This window comes from Symphodus melops (genome assembly GCF_947650265.1).
Source record: "Symphodus melops genome assembly, chromosome: 16".
In the NCBI taxonomy this organism is placed as follows: domain Eukaryota; kingdom Metazoa; phylum Chordata; class Actinopteri; order Labriformes; family Labridae; genus Symphodus; species Symphodus melops.
The window spans coordinates 3,434,116-3,451,857 of record NC_136706.1 but is presented as its reverse complement, the minus strand read 5'-3'; the positions used below and the strand labels follow the sequence as shown (position 1 = coordinate 3,451,857).

The 17,742-nt window shown below is 40.4% G+C and overlaps 1 protein-coding gene across 1 annotated transcript in view; it reads right to left on the bottom strand.

Annotated features, from left to right (window-relative positions):
- Nucleotides 1-1,077: 1,077 nt before the first annotated feature.
- Nucleotides 1,078-17,742, bottom strand: part of eng (endoglin) — a 47,086-nt gene continuing 30,421 nt past the window's right edge. Inside the window, 10 exon segments of the mRNA XM_079363602.1 lie at nucleotides 1,078-6,725; nucleotides 6,806-6,853; nucleotides 6,932-7,042; nucleotides 12,629-12,695; nucleotides 12,797-13,027; nucleotides 13,944-14,086; nucleotides 14,308-14,415; nucleotides 14,418-14,502; nucleotides 14,716-14,818; nucleotides 14,925-15,102. Coding sequence (XP_079219728.1) covers nucleotides 6,604-6,725; nucleotides 6,806-6,853; nucleotides 6,932-7,042; nucleotides 12,629-12,695; nucleotides 12,797-13,027; nucleotides 13,944-14,086; nucleotides 14,308-14,415; nucleotides 14,418-14,502; nucleotides 14,716-14,818; nucleotides 14,925-15,102 — 1,196 coding nt within the window. The 3' untranslated portion in view covers nucleotides 1,078-6,603.

Sequence of the window (17,742 nt, the reverse complement as noted above, 5' to 3'; positions counted from 1 at the left end):
TCTTTGTCACATTCATTTGCTGCAGTTCGTTAATATGCAGATGACGCTTTAGTGTAAAATTAGCTTCACATCAATTCACCCTCAGACATAAAATGCTGCTAACACATGAATGTGGATTAACATTAATCCACTAATAAAATATGTACATAATAATATAAACATGCTTGGGGCATTTCTATGTGTGACAAGCATTATCATAAATGTTTAATAGGCTATGTTACTTGTGCATGTACTTAAATAGTCTTCAGAAAGCAGCATTGCATATAGCATGTGTGTTTTGAAACTCTTGTGTGTTAGTCATCACTCATGTAAACGGTTCTTTTACCTATTTTCCAGACTCTATAACAACAAATTGATAGAGGGAAAAACACATTTGGTGTTACAAGAATGAATGCTGTCTATCTCTAAAAGAAAATTCATACACAAACAAAGGCTGGATGGCGGTAGAGGTTGCGAGCAGTTGACAACAAGCTTCGACCATCAGCTCTCACAAGTGACCAGCCCAAGCACGCTCTTTCTCAGGTTGTGTTGTTGTTACATGTTGGTCAAAAAAGGAACCAAAAAGGGAGCTAGTTGATGTCTGTGTACTTGTTACAGTGTCACACACTGGCTCAGCCTCGTTGTTCCTTCACACACTTAACCACTTTGTTAATTAATAAGCTCCACCCACTGCCAGCCAAAATGACAACGTCATTCTTGCTTAGAGACTTTACAGCCTAGCACATGATTTATGCACTCATTTACTATATTTTAAGGATCATTTAGGAATCCTTGTTTTCATAATAGCAAAATCAACCTTTCAGTCAAAGTTCTGTTTTCTCGGTTTCCTGGGGAAAAAAGAGAGTTTAAATAACTGTTTGTTTTTTTTGTATTACACTTTAAGAGTGTTGTTTTCTTGTTTCATTACCCTGCATCAGTGCTCTGCCAAGTGTGCTGTATTATTATTTCTCAATAATGTTTCTTGTCCTGGGAGATCCTTGGGTATCATGAGAGTTTTTTCCATCACCATATTTTAAGTTAAATTTTAACACAGGGCAATGTCACAATGTTATGATCAGGACACAAGAAATCCAAATGAACATTTGTCATATTGACTTTATTAAGATAATTACAGACAAAACATATGTTTCTTCAGACAACATTGCATAACATGAAAACAGTTGACAACTGTCTAAACAAATGGACCCATTTTAAATGGTAAAAGGCTGCCTACTCGAGCAAAGAAATCACATTCACCATATTCACACTGTAGCAAGTTTCCACTGATGTTTTGTTGAGGGTAGGAGGCTCAAATTCTGTTATTATGTTGTACTGTTGCGTTCAAGGTTGGAAGTCTTTTGCGAATTGCAGATTAATTTATCATTTCACCTCACCTCTATCTGATCTCAATTAGCAAATAAAAACAGATTTTGATTTAAAAGTACATATCTGATAACCCGTTAGCTATGGTTCACCACTTTTTAGCTTACAGTATACTCTTTGATAAATGATGGATAGAAATTCCTTGCTCGTAGTACTGTAATGTTAGCAAGCGAATAGTAATGCTGGCAATAGTAATTGCTTTTTTTGCTGATATTTCAAGATAAAAAAAAACATTTGATAACTTGGTACTTACTGCAAAGTCACAAAAGCTAATGTTAGCAACCAGACGATACCTAGCTTACAACACCATTAGCTCTGGTAGTCCTATCATATCTGTTAACCAATAAACAGCAAAGTTAGAAAGAAAAGTATACAAAAGCTAATGTTATCTGTAGACCATTTTGGTGTTTGTGCACAGTAACAATTTATTGTGTGGGTGAAGCCTAACTGGTGGCAGAAGGTTAACTAACGATAGCTTGCGATCAAGTCACATCACAAATTGCCCTGTTTGGACACCTATTCTCCAATTATTTTAATTGTTTGGTAGCAAAAGACAAGTTTTCTTCCAGTGACAAGTAAACTCCTAAGTAATGGGGGTGAGGTTATCTGACCTGTATTCACTGTCAAGTCAGTGGGTCAAGGGTCCAACTATAGGCTATGGCCAAAGTTACAGTGGCTGACGATCTTTGCACATAATGTGGAGAAACTCAGCCTTCAAATGGCAGAAAAACACAAGGCATACAAATCTTGTGATGTAACATTTTACTTTGTTGCTGTGTCCAGGATTATAGATTTGTCAGAAGTTTTTGAGGATCGACATAAGCCTACTGCCTAGCCAGAGGCAAGGATATAAGACAGCTTTACGTTAAATTGTATGGATGTTTGCATTTTATTTTAAAGGATGTCATCGACAACATCATTCAATAGAAATGGATGTTCCTATTCTTATCCAACAACACAACTAAAATGTTCCCCCATCAGGAATCTGACTTGCTTCTGTGTTTCTCTCCACTTGTGCTGTTTCTCTGCCACCACAAGGCGTATGCAACTGCTGTGGCGTCTTCTCCAAACTATTATCAGTAGTTTATTGGTTAATATATACGGTAGGTTTTATTAACCTTAGATACACTGAAAATGTTTCTTAAATTTACAATTGTATAATATGGAACAGAGCAGTACAACATTATAAAAGCCGATGGGCTTTCCACCCAGTGTGTGATGTCAATGGAAAAATGTTGCCGTATGAATCGGTACTTTCTGTTCAATGAAATCAAAGCAGACATTTCTGACATGTAGTTAAGGTTACAGACATTGGGTAAGAATTCGGAATTGTTAAAAGGCCAGAGGAAGACTGCATTCACATAGTTGTAGGCTTAGTTTCTATGATACACAACAATTAGAGCACATGTGCAGTGCTGTACATACACTGTATACAGTGAATGCACACATACATGCTCATTTTTTCATGAAATGTGTCATGTCTGAAATGAAGAGATGGTTGCCAGAGGTAACAAAGGCTTCTGCAGGGTTAACAAGAGAATTAACTGACAGCCTGTCTGATTATACTGTCAGTGCTCAGACTGAAATAGGCGCTCACCGGGGCGGCTTTAACACAGGTAACAGAATAGCTGACATTTGAAAACTAGAGGAAAAGTCACATATTGCAGTCGCTTCCTAAATGTAAATAGGGAAAAGAAGTTCTCACTAACGGCCAATTTTTAAAAAAAATATGAATGTTTCCTGAGAACACCAGCTTCGTGAGGGAGGAATATTTAGCTGGGAGGCTACACTGCAGTGAGACATTCAGACAATACAATGTCAGGATGTCAGTAACAGCAGAGATACGCTGTGTTTTTGGACAGCAGGGGAATCTCATGGCAAATGTCAAACATGAGGGAAAAAAAAACAACAAACCCCAGTGCTGTGTTTGACGTGATGTGTCACGCAGTGACTGTGACCACGATACGACTCAAGCCTAAATCTTTACGGAAGAAAAAAACACATTACCATACACAACATATATCACAACCATATGTATTTATATAAGTGCCTTGATAACGATTGTCCCAGTTCTCCGAATACTTTAAAGAACAAAGCAGGTAGAGGAAAATAGTTCATAGTAAGAATATCATACATCACTTACAAAAGCATTGAACATGATATAAAAAAAAAACAACCTTTATATTGACATTAAATACAAGTTAACCTCATCATATTGCACAAATACTCAAGTGGCAATGTGTATTTTAAAGACACTTTAAAAACTTTTTTGGAAGAGGAATGAAGGTGAATAAATTATATTCACAATCTAAGCCAGTAGGCGAGTAAATATTGGGAGAGTTATTATATGAGTAAGAGTAAATTAGCATATAAGGAAAAGTTTGAACAGCACAGAGTCACTGTGTCAGTATTTACGAAGGATATAAATCACTTTCTTGAATCACACGGATTGATGTGTGATTTGAGTATTTTTAAAGACATAGGAGAGTGACAAACAAATATCTAGAACAGATTTACATTTGCACATCGCAACAATTTTTTCACAGCTCAACCATCACTATACAGTTGTTGCCCTCATAAAAGTCCTGGATTCCTACTTATGCAGATTCTGTTTAGCCTGAGCTTAGTTAAAGCTCCTGTGAGGAACTTTCTGGTTGTGTAGATTTTAGCGCCCCCCTGTGGACAAAGATCTTGTTGCTGAAATTCTCCGGAAAATGTATAAATAGTTTTCTTAGTGGGTAAAACATTCTTTTAAAAACGTTTTATATCTCACAATAAATCTTTGGTGTTGATTTTTTTTTATGGCTGTTTCTGCAGTGCGCTACAATGACCCTATGCCTAAAATGAAATTACTATATACAAATACTACTTCTTTCATCTTGATTAGTCTAGTTTGACTTTAAGGTAGTATAGAAACCTCGGTTTTAATTTCAGTCTGCTCAGTCACTATATAAAAACTCCTCACAGGAGCTGTAAGCATTTCAATGTGAAACTCATTTCTTTTAAATGAGACAAGAGACGGTACAGCACGTCATGTGACAGCTGGGAAATAAGCTAGTTCATTTCAGACAGTCTTTAACAGATCGACTTTCGTATTGATGCAAAGTATAGAATGTATAACTCCAATTTAAGCATATTCACACGGTGGCCATTTTCCTTGGATGTCACACACAGGTTAGGGAAAAAAAATGGTGCTATAATGTTATAATATTTCCGAAGTGCAGGTCAAATCAAGAATCATTTCTCTTTTCATTGTCATTTAAGTTGCTGATCAATTGAAAACATGTAATTAACTGTTATGACGTCAAAAGGGAAAAGGCTGATGAGAATATAGAGAATCTTGTTACAGGGTCCACATTTATAGCTTTCTGAGCTGGGGACTTTTAAAAGAAGTTCAAAAAATAGGTATATAGATATATCATAATTACCTATTTACAGTCCAAACATATGAGTCTGCCAGTTTTCAACTGGAAAATTGGCTTTTCTAGCCCATTTGTTTAAAACAAACATTTGCCGTTAATCTCACAGATTCCATTTCCTTCTTCATGACAACTACTAATTAAATGTGAATTTCATTATGGAATATTTCAGGCTCTTGGTACCTAAATCCCCCCCCAACAGGAAAAAGTTTCTAGGAGTTAGGTCTCATCGAGGTAGCAACTCTTCATGGTGTAGCCGGGATCAAGGATAACTTTTTCGTCGAAGCAATAGCTGTGACTGTGTTGGTGATCCGTAAAATCAACGAGAACTCTCATGATTATTTTCCTTCTGTTCCAATCATCTTTAATTAATCACACAAGAAGGCAGAACTCAAGTGGCTTGCTACATTGTGAGTGAAAAGACACCAAGTATGCTCAAGTATAAGGGGCCATTTAGACTCTGTCTTCAAATGAAGACAAAGTCGAGGGTTTAGAGCAGGGAGAACATGTACACGGTCGTGATTATACTGGCCTATAAACCCTTGGATGTTATACATAAAGGTCCTTTTTATGTGGTTGTGGTCACAGAACATTATACTAATGGCTTTATTAAAAATCTGAGGGGAATGGACATGATGCACAGGAAAAACTGGAATTTCAACTCCAGACAGACTATTTTGGGGAAACTCCACCCTGGTGTGTAGCTGTATGAGTCCACATAAATAGTGCTAGGTAAAAAAAAAAAAATAATAATAAAAAAAAAAGTTCATAGTTGTGCAGCATGCATCTACTCACATGACTGTATTTCTGATTTTGCATTTGCAAGTATGATTGAATCATTTATAGTTTGATGCTACCTTTAAGGCATAAATGAGACTTGGGGATTGGCTTTGTCGGGTTCTTCAGGAAATCAAGAACATTTCCGTCTATTTTAATAAACACTGTGGGGGGGGGGGGGCACTTGACTTTGGAGAGAATGCTCCGGCACAGCTATTGCATAGCATAAAATGGCACCATAACTTTGTTTTGTGAGCTACAGATGACCCAGATGGTCAGCTAGAACAATTATCGAGAGTAACAACAAACAAAAAGGCATAAAATAAGATTAATTCACCAGACAAATCTAGAGCTAACTATAAACTTAGCTCCAGGCTACTTAGAGAAATAGGAGGTAGCTGTTCAACTGTTGACCTCAAACGCCAATTAAGACAAATACTCCTTGATCAGAGAATCAGGTTTGATCTTTTCGGTCCCAGAGACATGGCTGATAACTTTTCTAGACTGACCTCCAAGAAAGCCCATCATATTTTTGTGGCTTAGATGAGAATTAAAACAACAGCTTTTCATCTGTTTTCAAAGCCAGCCATCTGACTGGCTTGTCTTCTGTCTGACTATTATTGTGCTGCCATCACACAATTCATTGAAAGGAATGTAGTGAATTTCCTGTTAGCTCTTGGGGGGATATGGTTTGTTTTTCCTGTTGCTTGGGAGCCAAAAAATGTTTTCTCTTGCCCTCTTTAACTTCCTGTGCAGGAGCTTGATTTTATAGAGAGGCTACGGAGGTGAACGTCAGAAGCCATTGATCAGCCTGCTGTTATCCGTTACCCAGCACCCCCTTCTTTCACCATCACATACTCCCAGATCACAGCCGTTTGTGTGTCAAAGACGTGGGTTGTGCTTTTTTGAATAGGAATTTGAGGAGGGGCATTGAAGAAAGAAATGCTCTTTTTAAGCATCATTCAAGAAAATGAAAGCACAAAACCCATATGGGTGACTTTAAAGGGAGATGGTGGCTCTGCTGGTTGTGGAGATGATCATGATCTCATGCCATGCTGCTGGTCGGTGTGCTTTGAGTGCTTCCGATGCTAGCGTTGGCGCTGCTGTTCTCAGAGGGGGAAGGGTTGGTGGAGACGGGTTGGCGTTTTGCTCCTGAGCAGGGACATCCTGGGGAGAAAATTGATAAAAGCCAATAAGCAGCTGGAAAATATAAAACATACGAAAAGAAAGAAAAGAAAGTTCCTTACCAGGGAGATTAGCTGCAGTTGAGCTGATGTCTAGTCCGGTTGGATACCCTTAAAAAGCAGAATTCTAAAATGTGAAATCCGCACAAATTCAGCAAGAACGCTCTGTATTATAAGTCATATATTTACCTGTTTTAATTTTAATGAACCACAGTGCTCCAATAAGTAAAACTCCAATCAGGAAGCCTCCAAATGCAATGCCCAGGACACCAGGTAGGCCGAAATCAAAGCAGGGTGGGGCTGAGACATAGACAAAGAAAAAAACAAGCTTCAGTTAAACAGCAGTTATATTTAAAAATAAAAATAAATATAAATATATATATATATAAATATATATATCCTGCAGTAAGTGTGAGTTTCTGGAGGCGATCAGTCTGAAAGTTGTTTTAACAATCTGTAATGAAAAGTTCTACAGACTCCACTTTTAAATGTTTCCAGAGATACAGAATATAAACGTGTCCCCTGCATACTAATCTACAACGACGTATTGGTGAAACATCGCTATTGGTCGATATTTCCCTGTTGAGAAACATTGTCTGAAATCTGCTGTGTCGCATCAAATTAAGGCTGGCAACTATGAACTGAAAAATCTGTTTATATTCGCTACATATCCATGCACTATATTGTTTCTGTAATGTCTCTTAGCCAAGATCAACTTCTGCCTTTAAAGTCAACTCAAAGTTTGATATTCTAGATTCTAGAACAACTTAAAGAAAAATCGTATGGTTACCATGGCAATACAAGCCAAAAGCAGTAAATGTAGAAGTCTTTACTTCTGCATGGTTGGACCTCAGCTAAACATTTAAAAAGTACATTTGTGCTCAAATATTTTCTCTTGGTCTCTTAATTCTTCGCTGAAAAATGCAGATGTCTTTGTGGTCTGGCAAGGCCGTAAAGAATTACCTTGAGACGGACGCCTTTTCAGGCAGGCTGTACAAAAGATCACGGAAATTTCCCCCTTAAATCAGAAGTCTTTAAAACACAAATGTACAAAGTAACTTCTCACACTGCAGGTATTAGTCTGTGGGAACAGTCAAGAAATCTGCTTTTCTATGTGGATATTTTGAAGCGGTTGTATAGTTATGAGCTCAAACTATGAGGTTAACTCTGGCTGCTTATACAGGTCGTATGTCTGGCTGGGCTGGATTGACTATTAAATTCAATCAAGGATTCAATTGAGTACTCAAAGCTAAAATCAAGAGTGTAGTTATATTCTGCAGGGCTTAATTTTTATTTTTTTTTTAAAAACACTCTCTAAAACCAGCACTACAAGCTGTTGGATTTCCCCTTTCTGATAAATAAACCAGTGTCTGCGAGCTCAGAGGTGTGTAAGAATAAGGTGCAAACACATTTTTTTTTTCTTCCTTTCTTCTGCTACCTGTAGAGATGCTCTAACGACTACCCTGAACATTTGGAAGAAACCAATCATCACCTTTGCACGAGTTTTCTCTCACCTGCCTGCGCTGCCTCCAGCCTCCTGGGGAAATGTGCTCAGCTAAAAGCGTGCTTCAGACAAGACAGCTCGTCTACTTATGAAGTGCCTTAAAACAGAGGTAATGAAGGACAGGAGACAGGGGAACGAGCCCCCACTCTGTGCCTCGTGTGTGTTTGAATATTTTTGGATGGTTTGGCAGCTTTGCAGTGAGCATGGATGAACCTCCCCTTTGATCAGAAGATATATTTAATCTAAAATACACACAAATGACGACTTTAGAAAGACAAAAATGACTATAAAGGTCCGTTTATTTTGAAAGACAAAATGATCAGTACATGTTCTACCATCATGCTGATATTTGATGAAACAACACAAAAAAATCAGCTGAAATAATGACGAACCAGAGCACTAAAACAGTGACACCTGGTGGCCATTTTGGCCGACTGCATCACAGACAGCCAATCCTCTTTGTTGAGCAGTCTCATTCCTTGACCTCAAATGTGCTAAAAACATAACTTCCAGCCTAGAAGCCTTTTCTCCTGAGACTTTTCTATGTCTGCAATCAGTCTGTGTGTTAGTTTGTGTAAGTGCGGCTGAACAAACAGGAGCAGGAAACAGAAGCTCCTGCGCAGGGAGAGAAGAGGACACGGGATGAATGCCTGTGATGTGACTCCCTGGAGCCCTTTGAATGAAAACTGCAAAACAGGAATGAATACTGCTAGTCCTGTGGATGTAACTCTTGTTGCTCTGACTCTGGTTTATGAAGGGAACGATGCATACAGAAAAGACACACCACAACAGACTGCTCCCCATTAACTAGTTCCATTAAGGTCTCTCAGCATGTTCTAGAAAAAATAAAGTCTTAATTATGCAAGTTAAAGATGGGAAGGAGGACAAAAAGGACACAGGAAAGAATTTGTTAGTAGTTCAGTCAGCTGCCTCTTACTAGTTCAGTATGCAGCTACTATAATCATTCTCCTCTAGAAGAAAGTGAAGGATAAAGGGTGTGTCAGGAGTTTACTAATGCTCACTACACACGAACAGATTCTTGATCTTGTTTTTTGTTTCTGGTTGTAAAATGGAAGGCATGACAGGACAGCAAGCTGACAATGTCAATCACCCTCCATGTCTTTTTTTTTTTTTTCTTGCAGTTCGGTTCAAGCAGTGAATACGCGTTTGTTGTGTTTACAAGCTGCAACAAAAAATGCTAACGACATACAGTAGTTGCCTCCCTATCCATGTGGACAGGTTGCCACGGTAGCAACATGCCATCCATAGAGAGATATGCACCAAGTTTTTCTCCTCTGAAAAGAATGCGGTCTCGCGTTCTGCCCGTTGAGTCTGGAGACATTGTACGGCGGGCAGGTGGTGCGGCTCATGGGCTTAGTCCCATCCTCTGTACTGTGAGTTTCAGCTCCTTCCTTCTGGACAAAGACTTTCAGTTCCAAAGTGCAAAACGAGGCGCGATAGGAACAGCTTTATCCCAGCAGCCATTACAGAGTGGAACAAGTCATAGCGTGTGTTCTCGGCTCGGTAGCTTTATAGACCAACCTGTTTTATCATTGTACTACCGTACTTGTATGTATTCTCTGTGTTGTAGGACATGACTCTCCCTGCAACCAAAGCTACCTACGGGTACAAATAAAGTAACCTCAACCATGTCGTCTAGTGGTTGCATTCAGGCGATTATATTGTTAAACATCTGTTTAAACTTGTGTCTTTTTTCTACATCTATATAGAATTGATTAGGATTCTTCTTGTTTCTAACAAACTTAAATCAGTGCTGTAGTATCAGCACTGTTTTGATGAAGTCACAGGCAAGAGGCGAACTGATATTCAGTACGACAGAGCGGCCTCCATCTGAATAGACTTAGACTTAGACTTAGACTGAACTTTAGTGATCCTTTTTGGATGACTCCCTCAAGGAAATTTAGGTTCCAGTAGCAGATACAATAAAAATAAAAATAAAAATAAAAATGTAGCAGGTAACAGAAAGTAACAATGTAAAGAATAATATAGCATAAATAATAGAACACTCTTCCGTTGGAAAAAATATACAAAAAATATGCATGAAAGAAGCAAAAAATACAAAAAAAAGGCAATGATTATTGTTGCGATTATTGCACTTGGTTGAGATTATTATTGCACATACAAGTGAAAGTGTCCATGTGTTATTGCACAGTGAGGGTAGAAGGAAAGACGCTCCAACTCCTACCCCAACAGCTTTGTCTGACGACTACTTTGTCTGACTGAATACTGCTTTATACTGAAAGCAGCCTATAATCATAAAAGGCATTCAGCGACAACAAAAGATCATTTTCTTGTTATTTTACCTTTGGCTCTTCTGCTGGCTCTGTCTTTAACGAATACAATCATTTCTTTTAGTTATGTTTGTAAACAGAACTCAGAACTCCGGGCTGAGGTGGGTTGATACGTAACGTTAAAGCTCCTGTGAGGAGATTTGAGCTGGTAATGAAACTTCACACTGAGGCTTCTTTATGACCTACAAGAGCAAACGAGTCCATCAGAGGACACGCTGAATAGTCATATGTACTGCAGTTAATTAATATGTCTGCCGTCCACGCAGCGTTGTAGTCGTCAGACAAAGCTGTTATCAGCCCGTGACAGCTACGACTACAACAACAACTACTTTGAGGAAATCATTTCACACCAACGATGCAGTGCGAGTTGCACGTTTGGAATCTACAACAAGAAAGGGTGATATTTTTCTGCCATGAAATCGTACTTACAGGACAAGATCATCAAAAGTATCAGTTCTCTGTCAATTCCTGCTCTGTCCACAGGGGGCGCCAAAAATGACACAACCCCAACATTCCTTACAGGAGCCCTGTGATGTTGCACTCTGTTTCAAAACTCATGGAAGCCTCTTTTCCGATCAGATGAGTAAGTGTTCGTTTCAGCAGAAGACCTCCAGGTGATCCTCTTTATATTTAACGACTACTTCATTGTGTCTCCCTACACAGGAATTAAATCATCCAGTTTTTTCTTGGAAATTTATCATTCGTCGGATGACTATTCTTTGTTTCAAGAAACACATCTTCCCCCGTTTGACTCATTGGTGTTGACTGGTCCGACAATAATAGCAGCAACTGGTCCAGTGTTTGGACTGAATCCCAGTCAGACCCCCTTTGGAAACACAAAGGACTTCACCTCCGCTCCCCTGAGGGCCATTACTTCTGAATGTGGCCACAAGGTCAGCCCGCAGACCTTCCTAAAGGACGAGGCACGGCCCCGCAGCCCCCTAAACGGTTGCACAGCATATCCTGACTTCACTGCTATGACAACAGCCCGAGCTGCATTTGTTGTTGAGTGAAAGCAACAACAGGAATTAAAGTTAAAGCAGCAGGCAGGCGTCCAGTGACTGAGAAATAGACGAGCTGTCGGGTCCTGAGGGTAAAAACGAGATTCACATTTTGTACAAAAAAAGGTTCCTGAGAGTTCAGAAAGTTTATTTTCAGATAAAAAAAATATAAATCTCATGTTTGTGGGAATCGTAGTTAAAAATGTGTGATCATCTAATCAAAATGCAAACAGGTGCAGGACAAAAGAAAGTCTGCACATGGTTTATGTTTGTTCAACAGGTGACAATGATTGTTCAATTTAGAAAAGCCTGCATGACTCCTGCCACATTTGGTCGTTCATTGGAAGCCGAACAGTCTGCAGACTTTTCATTTAAACGTTTTTAAAACAATGTGTTCGACTTGTTTTTGTGTTTTAGACACATGTATGAGAGTATAAAGCTAACAGCAATACTAACACTGTCAGTGGACTGAAGCCTGGTCATATAAAGGAAATATAAGTGCAATAGGAGTCATTTAATAACTTGAACAACATCTACGTTATAGTAGAGTAAACTGTAGAGTATTACACAGTATTCCTGCATATAAATACATGCTGGTGCCCTGGTCTCTATATTTTGTTGGTCAAAGTGAGACAGCTGTTTTTATGTTTAGTGAGGACAGCGCTTGATGAATTTTTTCGAGGAGTGCAGATGGCCTAGCGGTTATGTTGTGCCCCAAGCTGATGGCCCAGGTTCAAGTCCAACTTGTGGCTTCTTTCTTGCATGTTATTCCCCTCTCTCTCTCTCTCTCTCTCTCTCTCTCTCTCTCTCTCTCTCTCTTTCTCTCTCTCCCTCCCTCCCTGATTATATCTGCTGTCCTATTAAATAAAGGCTTAAAAGGCCCAGGTGCAGGTGTTTCTGTGTTTTTTGGCTACAGGCATGCCCCTAGAAATACATCCAGCTACCAGTGAAGTGATTTGGTCAAAACATGTGGATCTCTGAATTTTGACTTCAAAAATTCATACGTAGCCTCTGAACTGGAGAAAGAGAAATAAAAAGATCCATAATTTGGAGTTTAAACTGAACTCACTCGGTGGTTGCAGACACGGCTGGGTCACCTCCAGATTTCTCTTCACTCTTCCTCCATCGCCGCATTTCTTTCAAAAAAGAGAAAACATGTCAACAAAGTCACAATGTCGTGAGGTCATACGTCTTGTCAGGTAAAGTGCTATGTAATAAATACTTAATGGCCTCCTACCTCACTGTGGCAGAGTTTGACGGAACACTCCAGGTCCCACGTGGTGGACTCCAGCTCCTGCAGCTGATCTAAAGAGAAGCTGAGTCGGGTGCTGTTGGGACAGGAGCCTAAGGAGCACGTCTCTGGGATGAAAGGCAGCTCCTTCTTTACTGGACACTGGCCTTTAGAGCGCACAAAGCAGCTGATCACCTTGATGGTGAGGACAATGTCTCCAAACGTGTGCCCTGAAATCTACAGGCAACAGAGAAAAGATCAAATGAATGTTTGAAATAGGCTTCAGGGAAGTGATTGTCAAACACCCAGGACACCTTTATCTGTTACTGTCGGTTTGTGGACAACGACATTGATGCATTCAGTTTAAAATGTTAGCTGCATGCATTTTTTTTCAGGGCCAGAATTGACCCAATATGGAGTAAAGTGTGGGCCTTCATTGTTGCATCTCTGCACATCGTCAGGTTGCCATGGTAGCAAAACGTCAACCATAGCACCTTTCCCTGCTTTATTGTCTTTTTTTTCTGTAAATGGCAGCATCATTTAGAAAACCAACGTCATGCTGTACTAAAGAGGACTTGAAACTAAAAGCGTTCGAGATCCTGAATTAAATTTAACTGAGAAGTAGGATTTTTTTTTTTTTTCCACATCAGGTTTCATCCAATATGACCCCCCAGTGTGCTGCAGAACAAAATGATTCAGGGTGAATCTAGGATTAAAGGGGGAGCAGCTACAGTGAGTGGCAACAACAATGAAAAACAGCACGATGAGTCCTGCATGTGGCTGCTATTGTCATTTGAAAGCCTTGATTACTTATTGTAAAAAAAAATATATTTTTATGAATAGATAACTATGGGGGGGGGGGGGGGGGGGGGGGGGGGGGGGGGGGGGGGGTTGTGCCCACTCAATTGAAGGTGCTTTTTCCTCGCTGGCGTGGAGTAAATCTAAAGATGTAATCTTTAGAAGAACCAGGTGTAGTGTTTTCAATTTTCAACACCTGTCCACAGGAGACTTTTAGAAAGGAAACAATTAAAGACAGAAAGAAAACAGGGAGAAACAATAAAGAGAACATGACTAAGATAATAAAATGTGAGCTTGATAACAGCGCAGCACGATGCAACAATAGACCAGTCAGAACGTGTGAAGGATTTCTTACCTCGGCATAAATCCTCTTGTCACTCTGCACCTTGGTGTTGGGGTCGAGGGGGGAGCTGTAGTCTGGGGAGGCGTAAAGCTGCATCATCAGATGCTGAGCAGGGGCATCAGTTGTGCCAGGAGTGACTGGTACTGTTTCTGTAACTGAGGGAGAAGTGGAAACATTAAACTTATACACTGGAGTGATTGGAGTGTTTTTTTTCCCGTTTTTTTTTATTCAATCGGATGAAATTCAGACTAATATTTCAAATGAAATACAATACTCCTACTTTCTCACTTCTCTCACTGCTGGTAATTGCTGTACTCCATCTCCTCTATCTGTAGAAAATGTCAAACTGCTGAAATTAAAAGTCGGCATTGCTCACCTGCAGCATTGTCTTTTTTCCCAAGAACCAGAAGAACGGCAGAGTCCTCGGGTCTGAGCTCAGTGTAGCTGGTGAAAGTGGAGGCTTTAAAGTATTCCAGAGCTTCCCCTGCACACCCTCTGCACCGTCACTGCTCAGGGTCAGTAAAGGTGGGATTATGTGTGTGAAGGAGGGCAGCAGGATCTCGTTGTTGGACTGTGGAAAGAGAGAAGATGAGCTCAAATAAAGCAGGAACGTGTTTGCACGTTTCCACAGAGGATTCCCATGCATACAGTACAAAGCCACAAAGCTCGAAATGAGAATCTAATCCCACACAGTGCTGGTTCTCCTAATAAATCTGATGAAACAAGTGGTTCAATAACAATCAACATGCTAACTCCTGTAGGGTGTGTGTGTGTGTTAGCTTACAGCAAACTGGGCATGCTGGGGGTTGAGCAGGGTCCATCTGGTGCCCTGAGGTCCTCTCAGAAACACCTTGGTCTTCTTAGCTTCAATACGAAGTGATACATTGCTGCCATATGACAAATCACAAATCAAAAAAAGGAATTTAATCAAGATTAAAAAAAAAAGCGGAAGGAGAAGATGTAGAGGTTTGCGTTGTGACTCTGAGGGTTTACCGTATGCCTGCGTCCTCGGGGATGTTGATGATGTGGAGCTCAGCTTCAGCAGCGGGGCTCCGTAGCTGCGGGAAGCAAGACTTCAAGGAAGAAGCTGAAGGTGTTGAATCGATCCGGAAGTTCTTCTCTGAGTTGTCTTCATGTTTTAGAACGCAGAGAGGAGAGTCAGGTGGGGTTCCTGTGAAACAAATACGCATGTCACATGACTGCAGTTTTTTTAAAACTCCCGGTTGGAAACATGTTGTCTTCGTCACCTCCTGTGGACAAACACGCACTGTCCCTCTTTTTGCTAATTGTCCTGTCCTGTCCATTAGTCGGTCGTGTTTTCAAATGAAAAAAACTCATCTGCTTTCTTTGAATTATGAAACATGATGCGTGTCATGAATCTTAGCTGTTTTGACACCCAGCAGCAGCAGCAGCGCTTTTAGGCATTAAAAATAACTGTACAACAAAAACAAATCTTCTCTCTGATGGTCTTTTTTTTTTTTTTTTTTTTGCTTCTGTAGGTCATATAGCGCAGAGGTTCTCGACTATCCGAGCCTCATGACCCACCACCAAATCCATCATGACAAAAACGTTGACCACGTTTTCTGATATTTACTTCATTAAAAATGGACCTGAGACTATACAATCCATATGACAGAACAAAACACAGGTTTAAAAAGCACTAAACGGACTTTTCAGGCCCCCATTTGGACCCGCTGAAGGCAGCTGCGTGACCCATTTTTGGGTCCCAACCCACCAGTTGAGAACCACTGATAGATCTGTCTGTTTCATAACCACTCAAAAACTCCTCACATGAGCTTTAAGTGCAATTTTCTTTTTTCTTTTTCTTTTTTTTTTACTGAGTTTACCTTAAAGTTCTGAGAGAGCGTGCGATTGGCTGGAAGAATGGCATCAAAACAAAATGAAGAAATGCATCTTATACATTCTTAACAGAATTTCCTGATTTCACTTGAACTGCAACATTTTACTACTATTATTTTATTCCATTTAAAACAATGTATTTCTTAATTTCCAGCCCTGATTTGGCACCTGTTTTCCTAAAACCTGATGCTATTTTTATTTTCGCTGCTCTTTCTACCTTTGATTTTGTAAAGTGCTCTGTAAATGAATTAGGCTTTTTTTCCTCTGTTCACATCACTGCCATTTTACAGTGTTTAACTTGGTTTCCGGCAGCGGGTAGCCGGGCTGCAACAGGAGACCAAACTGCCAGGACAGAAAGTGTTAGAGCAAGTCTCATGAGAGCGCGCTCTGCTCAGCCTCCGACCAAATAATGGTGACGGATGGTTTTACAGGTGAACACTGGGGAAAAGCCCCAATTGCAACACACAGTTAGCTTCCAAAGCACTTTGCTGAAGAAGAGTGTGAGCAGTGTGAAGGCATGTATTCTAATGTCACCATGAGAATACACATAGAGCCGACTGATGTACATTTACATACTTTATCAGATGGACGCCAACAATACAAGGACCACGCAGCCATGGGCCATTTCCTATACTACCGAGCAACAGCATCAAACAGTGATGTTAAGTATCTGTCTCTATAGGTGTGGAGTCTGGTGTGTGGTATGGAGAGCAGGCCAGCGTCCGAGGACCGGGTGTTCGAGTGTAGGAGGCCGGAGAGGTACGGGGGAAGGATTTATAAGTAAGGAGGAGTATTTTGCGTTTGATTCTGGATCTAATTGATCTCCAGTGGAGGAGGATGAGGGTTGCCAGGGCTTGGTGCGGGTGAGGTGGCAGCACAGTTTTGGGTGTATTGGAGCCTTGTCTAGATCTTTGCTGGTTACCCGAGACAGGACTCAATTACATTAATCCAGACGGGAGGTTCTGAAGGTTTAGATGACGATTTCTGCTATGCAACCGAAAACTAATGGATGGAGTTTTTAGTTGAAAACTTTAATAAGTGCCCCATCAGGCCTAAAAAGTAACTCAATTCGACTGCAATTACACTTTCAGTGACTTTAACCGGCTTAAAGCTGAGCATCTATCATTTAAAAGTAGCTCCCTTAACACTGCTTAAATGGCTTCCTTGTGCACTGGATGTATCCTGAATTTCAACTCATTTTGACATGTCCAAAATACCTAAAGGCCAAGTACATATTTTTCTTCTTCTCGAGTCTTCAATACAGTGCAGGGTGAGTTATTGCTAAGACTTTCCAGAACGCCTACGACGAGGCCTACGCAGCTTCACCTCACCACCCCATCATGAGCCGAGGGAAACTGCCGAATAGCGATGTAAACTGCTCTGCTGCTTGGGTGATTTTAATGCCCTCTCGGAGTATGAGTCAGTAAAAACACCGGCTACGGTTAAAGTCAAGAGTGGGTGAAAATGCAGCATTTAAGCAGAATTTAAACAACACATTGGGAAAAAAAAAACCCATCACAGAGAGAGATAAAAACGTAGTGAATCCACAGAATAATGTTGAAGTTACGCTCGTACAGCATCAGCACACTTCACGTCTTTCTTTCTACAACCGTGTTAAAGCTCTACTTGGCCTCAGACCGACTTCAGCAGCCTTTTGTTTGGAAAATAATTGTGCTTGCGTGAAGCATCCCCGCTGCTACAGCTGCCGGCAACAGCAACAAATAATATTCTTAATGTCCGGCCTTTGCTCAGCCTGAACACTCACTTTGAATCAAAGTGTTTCTGCGCCTCTATCTTCAGCATCAGCGGCTATTTGTCCACAGCTCTCCTCCCTCTAAATGCTTTGTCATATGCAAATACGTCCTGTCAGCACTGAGAACGTCGAGCTCAGCACACGGCACTTTAAACAAGCCGAAGATTTGCACCGACTGCACGAGATTTCCCCATATGC